This window comes from Nycticebus coucang, chromosome 7 (assembly GCF_027406575.1).
Source record: "Nycticebus coucang isolate mNycCou1 chromosome 7, mNycCou1.pri, whole genome shotgun sequence".
Classification (NCBI taxonomy): Eukaryota; Metazoa; Chordata; class Mammalia; order Primates; family Lorisidae; genus Nycticebus; species Nycticebus coucang.
In genome coordinates, this window is record NC_069786.1 from 128,274,868 (window position 1) to 128,285,150 (window position 10,283).

Genomic DNA, 10,283 nt, shown 5'->3' on the forward strand with positions numbered 1-10,283 from the left:
TTCAGCACTCAGGTCAGAGGTCAGTAGTGAGGCCAGGTTAGATCTTCCCTGAAGGATCCCTTGTGCAAAGCCAGGAGAGTCTCCACAACCCTTCCTCGAGGCCACACTTGCAGGGGACAGACAACCCAGAAGCCTGGGCAGTGGAGTGAAGTGCTTCGTGCTCTGTGGGAATGATTGTCCAGGGCTGATCTGGGAAGAAAGGGGCCACAGGGACCTCAGGGGCTGTGGATAGCCCTCAGAGGCAAGCAGCTAGGCCAGCAAGTCCCCCACCTGCTCTGGGACTTTAGGAGGGCCACTGCAAAGGGCTCTGTCCCCAGGGTTCTCCTCAGGAATTCTGCCTGGAGGGTCCTCCACATTCTCTGATTGGTGCTTACAACATCCCAGAACATTCTATTGCACCTTAAGTTTATCCCCCCCCTCCAAGGGGACTTTAAGCCTTAAGGAATGGTCTGAAGGGGTTCTCACCCCCAGCATCAGGGTTATAAGACCCACTAGGGGGCGGCCCCTGTGGCTCAAGGAGTAGGGCGCCGGTCCCATATGCTGGAGGTGGTGGGTTCAAACCCAGCCCCGGCCAAATTAAAAAAAAAAAAAAAAAAAAAAGACCCACTAGGGCCTCCTTGTGTGCCCCTGGGCAGGAAAGGGAGTCCCTGTCACTGCTGTACCTGGGAAAGGGCTTGAGGAAGGACTTAGGGCCCACTCTCACACCAGGCAGGCCTCCTGGATTTGCTTCCAACTAGGTGCCAGCTACTCACTGAGCTCAGTGGGCTGTCCCGTCTCTGCACCCCATTTCCTCCTTTGTAAAGTAGGAATAATAATAGTACATGCCTCTAGGATTAAGTGAGTCATTCATGCACGGGCCTAGAACAAGGCTGGGCATACTGTAACCACTCAGTCAATGGTTAGCTGTTATGATTGGACCACAAGATGCTTCCTTTTCAGCTCTCTGGGCACTTTTTTTTTTTTTTTAAGTCAGCTAGCACTCTGTTGCCTAGACTAGAGTGGTATGGCGTCAGCCTAGCTTACAGCAACCTCTAACTACTGGGTTCAATCGATCTTCCTGCCTCATCCTCCCAAGTAGGTGGGACAACAGGTACCCAGCTAGTTTTTCTATTTTTATTTCATTTTATTTTATTTATTAATTAATTAATTTTTTGAGACAGAGTCTCACTATGTCACCCTGGGTAGATTGCCATGGTGTCACAACTCACAACCTCAAACTCTTGGGTGTAAGTGATTCTCTTGCTTCAGCCACCCAAGTAGCTGGGACTACAGGTGCCCACCATAATGCCCAGCTATTTTTTGGTTCCAGTTGTCATTGGGCTTTTTTTTGTAGAGACACAGAGTCTCACTGTACCGCCCTCGGGTAGAGTGCCGTGGCGTCACACGGCTCACAGCAACCTCTAACTCTTGGGCTTAGGCAATTCTCTTGCCTCAGCCTCCGGAGCAGCTGGGACTACAGGCGCCCGCCACAACGCCCAGCTATTTTTTTGTTGCAGTTTGGCCGGGGCTGGGTTTGAAACCGCCACCCTCGGCATATGGGGCCAGCGCCCTACTCACTGAGCCACAGGCGCCACCCCCAGTTGTCATTGTTGTTTGGCAGACCCGGGGTGGGTTCGAACCTGCCAGCTCCAGTGCCTGTGGCTGGTGCCTAGCCACTGAGCTACAGGCACCCAGCCAGTTTTTCTATTTTTAGTAGAGCCAGGGTCTCTCTGTTGCTGAGGCTGGTCTTGAACTCCTGAGCTCAAGCGATACTCCCCCGGGACCTCCCAAAACGCTAGGATTACAGGTGTGAGCTAGTGCACCCAATCTATGGGTATTTTTTAGGTCCTACTGTGTGCTCAGCACTGAGATTATCAACATGCAATAAGACCAGAACAATCTGAGTGATAGCAGGTTGAGCAAAGGCTTTTTACTTACTGGAGACTTTCAAAGTCACCTAAATGGGACCCTGCTTGAGCCGAATGTCCCCTCCATGTTCCATGTCTAGGTGCACCCCCCTCCCACTGTAGGTGGACCTGGCACACACAAGTACATTAATAAAGACTTGGGGACAAAAAGGCTTTGAATAAAATATTTTTTGGTGGATGAAAAGAAAGGAGATTGGGCTGAGGCAAACAGGCTGCTGCTGGTGGAAGCCTTCAGAGGTAGAGGAAGCCACCGGTGGGGACGCCCTGCCCGCAGCCCGCCAGGAGTCAGAACCCGGCCGGAGGGAACTAGGAGGGCCTCGCGACGCCCCGGGGGGCGTGGAGATGAACGGTGTTCGGGCTCCGCACGGTTCAGGAGGGGCCGACCCCCGGGAAGGTTCCGCTGGGGATGGAGACCGGCGTTCCCGGAGAAGGACGTGAACCTCGAGGTCTCCAAGGTCCCACGTCCGCGAGCAAACAGAGCCTCGGGTCCCGCCTGGGAGAACCGGGGTGGCTCCCAGCCGTCGGCAGCGGGGAGGGCAGGGGGCGCCGAAGGGGTTAAGGCACCTGGGCCGCCGCCGCCCCTGCCGCCCCTCCCCCCGCCGCCGGGAGGAGGAAAGTGGCGGCGGGGGCGCGGCCCGGCCTCTGCCCCCACCCGCCGCCCGCCGCCCGCCGGCCGTCCAGAGCCGCGGCGCCCAGAGCTGCGAGCCGCGCGCCCCGCTCCGCCGCCCAGCCCGGGCCGCCATGTCTCTGTGGTGAGTAGGGGCCGGGGCGCGGCCGGGCGGGCCTCAGTTTCCCGGGGCTGGGCGGGCTCGCGCAGCGGCGGCAGGAGATGCCCGAACGCGCGCGGGCGGGCGGCGGGCTGGGCTCACTCTCCAGCCTCCCGGATCCCGCTCCAGGACCCCGGCGGCTGGGGCTCGAAGTCTCGGAGGCAGCCGTGTCCCGTCCCCATTCTGGCCGGGCTCGGGGACTCCCGGAGGCCTCCTGCGTCCCGGCGACCCTCTCCTCTTCCCCGGGGTCCTCCTTCCCCGGAGCTCTGGCTTCCACCGGCCAGGGCCCCTCGACCCCCTGCTGGGCTTTTCTCTAACAAATGGGTGGGCGGGCGCAGGCTGCCGAGGGGCTAGCCCCCAGGGAGCACCCCAGACCTGCCTGCCCGGCCTCCCGAACTGGGGCGAAGAACTTCTCCGGACCCTCCAGAATTGAAGGGCTGGAGCCCGAGTATTCAGCTCCCCTCCCCGGGAGGGTCAGGCCTGAGGTCACACCCCCAGCCCGCACCTGAGGTGATCCGGTCTTCCTTCAGCCCCAAGCCTGGATACCTTGGGACTCTTAGAAAAAAAGACACTATGTGGGACTCAGCCTCCATTCAACCTGGTTGCCTGGACCGACTCCCCCACCCCCAGGCCGCCCAGGGGTCTCCCCTAGCTCCCTTTCTCTCTCCCTGCCACCCTGCTCTTCCTGGCTTGGAGGTCAGGGCCATCCTGCTAGGCCAACCCTTGTCCCTCGGCCCTCCAGGACCACTCAGCTGACTTGCCCTTTTCTGGTAGCTCTCAGTCTCCTGTCTCCACAGAGGAGACACAGGCAGGCATCCTGGCCGCCCCCACAGGGTGAACTGAGAAGGGTTCTGCTATGGGAGGGCTGGGGTGGCACTTCTCATGGCAAAGAGCTCTAATTTCTGCTTCAGAAATGAGTGTGTTGTGAATACCTGGGCCGGGAGGGTCCCTGGGAGGTGGGGCTCTGAGTGTGTTCCCTCCTGGGCAGTGGAGCTGGGCCTTGATGTCTCCTGGTGGGATGTTAAGTGGGTGGAGGAAGTTAAGGTGCAGATAAGGGGGCAATAGTCACCTGGTGTGTGCTTACTCCATTTTTAGGCCTGTGTCAACCACAGGGCAGCTTGTTGGGTCCCAGGGTAGGAGGAAAGGGAGGGGACGGAGGAGGACAGTCCCAGGCTCCAGTTTCTCCCCAACTTGCTGCTGCAGAGAGGGCAAAGCGCCACCTCTGCCCCGCCCAGTGACCCCTGTTCAATCACCTAATGATACCACTGCCTATAATTACTGGCGTTGTACAGGGATGGAAAGCCAGTGGCATGCCAGGGCAGGGAGCAGGGCAGAGGTATCTGCCAGAGGTACTGAGGGTGAGGTGACAGTGCCCACTGCCTGAGTGGTGCTTTATATAGCACTCCAGTGCTGTGTTTTGGCTTCACTTGGGGGAAGAAGAAATCACAGCTTGGAGAGGTTGAGACCCGCTCTAAGTCATTCAGCATGTAAGTGGCAGAGCCTGATTCCACAGTGATCCTTGAGGAGGGGTCAGGGTGGGAGGGGAAGCAGGACCCTCGTCTGGCCACTCAGGGGCTCTGGGACTTGAGTCTGTGACTACCCAGCCTCTGCAGGAGGTGGCCAGAAGAGTCCTGGGCTCATCCTCTCATCTGCTCTTGCCCCCACCCCACAGGAAGAAAACCGTCTACAGGAGTGTGTGCCTTGCCCTGGTCCTGCTTGTGGCCGTGACAGTATTCCAGCGCAGTCTGACTCCCGGTCCGTTTCTGCAGGAGCACACGCTACCCACCCTGGGGCCAGAGAAGGATAGCGGACAATTGGTGAACTCCAACAACTTCTGGAAGAATGAGAAGGATGTGGACACCCCCAACCCCACAGCCGCTCTGGGTCCCCAGGCTTGGGACGTGACCACCACTAACTGCTCAGCCAATAGCAACTTGACCCACCAGCCCTGGTTCCAGGGCCTGGAGCCTCAGTTTCGGCAGTTTCTCTTGTATCGCCACTGCCGATACTTCCCCATGCTACTGAACCACCCAGAGAAGTGCAGGGACGATGTCTACCTGCTGGTGGTTATCAAGTCGGTCATCACACAGCATGACCGCCGCGAGGCCATCCGCCAGACCTGGGGCCGTGAGCAGGAGTCAGCAGGCGGGGGCCACGGTGCCGTGCGCACGCTGTTCCTGCTGGGCACGGCCTCCAAGCAGGAGGAGCGGACCCACTACCAGCAGCTGCTAGCCTATGAGGACCGCCTCTATAGCGACATCCTGCAGTGGGACTTTCTCGACACCTTCTTCAATTTGACCCTCAAGGAGATCCATTTCCTCAAGTGGCTCGACATCTACTGTCCCAACGTGCCCTTCGTCTTCAAAGGTGATGATGATGTCTTTGTCAACCCCACCAACCTGCTCGAATTTCTGGCTGACCGGAGGCCACAGGAGGACCTGTTCGTGGGTGATGTCCTGCAGCACGCACGGCCCATCCGCAGGAAGGATAACAAGTACTACATCCCCACGGCCCTGTACAGCAAGGCCAGCTACCCACCGTATGCTGGTGGAGGTGGCTTCCTCATGGCCGGTGGTCTGGCCCGGCGCCTGCACCATGCCTGTGACACAGTAGAACTCTATCCCATCGATGATGTCTTCCTAGGCATGTGCTTGGAGGTGCTGGGAGTGAGGCCCACAGCCCACGAGGGCTTCAAGACTTTTGGCATTTCTCGAAACCGCAATAGCCGCATGAACAAGGAGCCATGCTTTTACCGCTCCATGCTAGTTGTGCACAAGCTGATGCCTCCCGAGCTGCTGGCCATGTGGGGTCTGGTGCATGGCAACCTTACCTGTTCCCGTAAGCTCCAGGTGCTCTGACCCCAGCCGGGCCACCAGGACAGGCCAGGGCTCACTCTTCTGAGTCCCCAAGGTATCAGGGCTGGAGCTGCAGTGCCTAGGTGGATCCCTTGGTTCCTTTGGGAAGGTGGAAGTGTGGGCCCTATATGCCACTGGGTGTGGTGGGGTGCAGCTAGCCAAAGAGGGGCCTCCCTGTTCAGATAATTCCCAGAAAATGAGGCCTGGAGACAGTTGGAGCTACCAGACTGGAAGTCCCCCAAGGAGCAAGGACACGGGCCCTGCAGCCTTCCTGACCTGGGCCTCTGACCCAGGGTGAGGCCTGGTGGCCTCTGAAGGAACCCTGTGCTCAGGGACCAGAGCTAGGTCTGGCTCCAGGCATCTGAGGCTGCCCTTGTCTTCATAGCCAAGAGTCTCCTTCTATGAAATGCCTCAGTCTCCCCAGGGACCAAGTGACCCTTTCAGGAGAAGCTCAACCCTGTGCAGGCTCACAGGTGTCCCCTGCATTTCATGCCCCAGAGTCTCGAGGGCACCTCAGTAGGCTCTCCTCAGGCTCCAGGCCTTTTTGGAGTCTGCTCGCCTCTGCTTCTAGGAACTGACCTACTGGAAGCAAGACCGGCCTCTCTGACTACCTCAGTGTGCCTCAGAACCTCTGTGTGGGCCCCCCCACCTCTGACAGGGCACAAGAGCAGCACCCTTGCCCCCCAGTGTCACAGTGCTGTCTGACCCCAGCCGAAGCTAAGGTCCCTCCTGCAGCCCTACCGAGGCCTGACTCCCTGGCTGGAAAGCTGCCTGTTTGGCCCCGGAAGTGGACATCCTCTATTACTGTGAAGTTTTATTTATGAAGAATTTGGAGGGAGAAGGCTCCAGACCTCAGGAGGTGATGGTGTTCTCCCAGCCCGCCCCTTCCTCTCCCTCACTCCAGCTGCCCCCCAGCCCCCACCCCCTGAGCCTTCCCTAATTGCTTCTCCAGGGCCTGGCAGGCCAGTGTATGTCCCTGTGAAGGGGTGGCTTAGGCCCATGGGGTGGGTGCAAAAGGATGCTACCTCCTACCTCAGGCTGGAGTCACTTGGTAAAGATGGAGGGATTAACTATTTTCTCAATAAAATGGGACTGGATTTTTTTCTAGTGTGAAACTTCCTGTTACAGCTTCATCACAGGACCTACCGGGGGCCCAGGTTGCCAGAGGTTTCTGAAGACAGTTTGTTCCTTAGTCTTGGCTGGTGGGTACAAAAGGACTCTGGAGGGATTTAGAGGAAGGTGAGTGCTAGGATTAAAGTGGGGTGGCAGGAGAGAGACCTGTGAGCTAACAGGGCATCCAGCTGCCCCCTGTGTACTGGTGGACAGCGGAGGTCCAGCTCAAATGTGGGCCAGTGCCTTCCCACTCTTGTCAAGGGCAAGGCCAGAGTTGTCCACAAGGCTAATATTTCGCTGGGTGGGATTAGGTGGGGGGCTTCAGGCGTTGGTGGGCTCCCTGATGCTTCTCTAATGAACTGGGAAACCCTCCGTGGGGCCTAGAGCTGAGGGTTACTGCCCTATGTGAGGGCCCTTGGCCTGAGCTGCTTACACCCAAGGGAAGGCAATTAACCCAGGAGGATAGTCACTGGGGTGGTAGCAAGCAAGCCAGCAGCTCCCTGCCTGCACCCAGCTTGGGGGCATCTCAAAGGGGAGTCAGATGCAGGCCTTTGCTGGGCCTAGCTGCCTGGTGCAAACCCTGAGAAAGGAGAAAGGGATGATGCTGCTGTTATTTCTCCCTCCCTAGCATGGTCTTCCCACAGCTCCCTCTTACTCAACACAATTTGCAGAGCTTAGTGCAAAATGAAAATGCAGGACCCTGATTCTAAAACAGTATTAAGAATTTTAGGCTGGGCATGGTGGCTCATACCTGTGATCCTAGCACTCTGGGAGGTTAATGCTGGAGGATAATGTGAGCTCGGGAGTTCTGAGACCAGCCTGAACAAGTGTGAGACCCCATCTCGAATAAAAGTAAAAGACAGTACAAATTTTGAGATTACAATAACAGAGCGTGAAACCGAGTTCAGGGCACTTCTGAGCAGCCCTATTTATTCATCACTCATCCACAGAAGCCAAGCCCTGGCTGGGTGTGGTGGCTCATACCTATAAACCTAGCACTCTGGGAGGCTAAGGCAGGTATGGATTGCCTCAGCTCAGGAGTTTGAGACCAGCTTGAGCCAGAGAGAGACTTCATCTCTTAAAAAAAAAAACAGCCAGGCGTTGTGATGGGTGCCTATAGTCCCAGCTACTTGGGAGGCTGAGGAGGATCCCTTAAGCCCAAGAGTTTGAGGTTGCTGTGAGCTGTGACACCATAGCACTCCACTGAGGGCAACAAAGTGAGACTCCATCTCAAACAAACAAACAAAAAAAAAGAAGCCAGGCCCTGCCATGGGCTACAGAGAACAGAGGGCCCCAGGGCCTCTGTTTGCCCAGAGCTCACAGTCCACTGATGGAAAAAACAGCCAAAGGATACCCAGAAGAAAGATGGAAGGGCTGCTGGACACAGGCGGTTATCAGGCCATCTGGGTTCAGGAGGGTCTTTGGATTTGATTCTAAATGCAGAAAGTCCAAGGAGACGGAGCAGGGATGGTAGTGATCAAAGGGCACAGAGAGACCACTGCCGGTTTGGTTCCTGAGCTCTTTCTCAGGTTCACTCTGGATAGCTCCTGCTGGGCCCAGTGGATACAAAGGTCATTCCAGATGATTCAGGCATTTACAGTCTTGCTTCCTGGTAATGACATAACAATTACCATTTGACAGACCACTTTTGATATGCCTGGCAATGTGATAAGCACTTAGGGTATATTATCAGTTTAACTCAGGGTACAAATATGGTTACATTTTAATTTTTCTCATTGATTACTCAAATCCATCACATGCCCTTTTGCCCTTTTTTTCTTTTATTCTTTCTTTTGACATCAAGTGGTACCTTTTTTTTTTGGAGACAGAGTCTTACTTTGTTGCCCTTGGTAGAGTGCTATGGCGTCATAGCTCACAGCAACCTCAAACTCTTTGGCTCAAGCAATTCTTTTTGCCTCAGCCTCCTGAATAGCTAGGACTACTGGCGCCCACCACAACACCTGGCTATTTTTGTTGTTGTTGTTGAGACAGAGTCTCAAGCTGTTGCCCTTGGCAGAGTACCGTGGCGTCACAGCTCACAGCAACCTCAAACTCTTGGGCTTACGCCATCTTCTCTTGCCTCAGCCTCCCAAGTAGCTGGGGCTACAAGCGCCCGCCACAACACCCGGCTATAATTTGGTTGTAGTTGTTGTTTTGGCTGCCCGGGGTGGATTCGAACCCAGCTCCAGTGTATGTGGCTGGTGCCCTAGCCGCTTGAGCTGTAGGCCTCTAGGCAGCTGGCTATTTTTAGACTGGGTCACATTCTTGCTCAGGCTGGTCTCTTGAACTCCAGAGATCAAGCAATCCACCTGCCTCAGCCTCCCAGAGTGCTAGGATTACAGGCGTGAGCCACCGTGCCCGACCTATCATATGCCCTTCTTGACAGAAAAATCCAACATGACCCTCTTGGACCCTACTCACTCTCAAACTGACCAAGAACCTTAGGGGTTTCCCTAGTCCAAAGACTATTCTCTGGAGGTGACTCTGAACAGCCATCTCCAGTTGTTTCATCTCTCTCCACATAGTGGCGCTGTTGAACACTAGGCCCGCACAGTCTTAAGTGTTAGGTTCACTGTGCGGCTGCAGTGGAGCCTGTGAATCCTTTCTGTCACCCTCACGAGCTCAGCGATCTTTCCCTCAAGAGCAGCACCATACTAAGGGTGCTAGGTCTGGGGAGTCCCATTCAGCTACATAGTCTGCTAGGGGAACTCACAAACTCACTTAGGTTCTCTCTGTCCCAAATGAAGCAACATTCCAGGCCTTCCCTGACAGATGATTTTAGTCCCCACCCTGATTTGGGGGAATAGTTGGGAGGGTTGGGTCTTAACTCTTCTCCTGAAAGTCCCCGGCTTTGCAAAATGGATTGCCTTCTCCCCTGCAACCAGCTCTACATTCCAAGGGGCCTTGAGAAGGGGCAGTCTTTGTCAGCCCTAGAAACGGCCAGTTCCACTCTTCCCTTGGGGCAATAGGTGCCTCTCCGCTACATTTACATAACTAAAGGAGACCACTCAAAGAATTCTCTTCTCAAAGAAAGCCTGTTCTTAGGTGACTTCCTCTGTGCACCTAAACTGAGAAGGAGCTGGGGGAAGCCTCTGAAATCCTGAAAGAAATGGAGGTCCCCAAGAGAAGGATCCCACAGCTATTGTGTGACAGGCACCATTTGAACTCTGTGCCCCGCACTCCAAACTCCCATACCTTACGGTTTCCCAAGAGCTTCCAGCCTCCCTTTTTCATTACAGTGACTTAGTAACAAATGTGTTTGTATGAAAGCCCAGGGAATAGGAAAACGTTACGTGCCATGAGTGACTGAAATTTTGGTGTTTTACGGGGAGCTCTGCATTATTAGCACTGTAAGAGGTGAATTTTTCCAGATAGTTATTTAAACAATTGTGAAGAAAAACTTTTCCATGCCAATGAAACACTACACATTGTCTAAAGCACAGCCTGGAGCTGAGTGCCTCCAGCCAGTTCTTCGTGCTGGAGCTGTTTTGCGCCTCTTTTGCAGGTTCTGAGGGCTTTGCAAATTGTCTTGTCAGATGGAACCTCTTACTGACCGACTCCCCCTTCCTCTGTGGAAAAACCAGTTTGCCTCCGTTTGCAATTCAATTCCTTCCCTCCGTATAAATCTGTGCATTTTGATA

General features: G+C 55.4%; 1 protein-coding gene across 2 annotated transcripts; it reads left to right on the forward strand.

Annotated features, from left to right (window-relative positions):
* The first annotated feature begins 2,165 nt into the window (after positions 1-2,165).
* B3GNT7 (UDP-GlcNAc:betaGal beta-1,3-N-acetylglucosaminyltransferase 7) lies at positions 2,166-6,451 on the forward strand. 2 transcript variants are annotated; one of them, XM_053597124.1, is made up of 2 exons: positions 2,166-2,659; positions 4,347-6,451. In XM_053597124.1, exons 1-2 carry the CDS (start codon positions 2,649-2,651, stop codon positions 5,530-5,532), a joined length of 1,197 nt encoding a protein of 398 aa, XP_053453099.1. In that variant the 5' UTR covers positions 2,166-2,648; the 3' UTR covers positions 5,533-6,451. The 2 variants fall into 2 exon arrangements, with proteins under 2 accessions (XP_053453099.1, XP_053453100.1); XM_053597125.1 differs by lacking the exon at positions 2,166-2,659 and adding an exon at positions 3,021-4,161.
* The last annotated feature ends 3,832 nt before the right edge of the window (positions 6,452-10,283 follow it).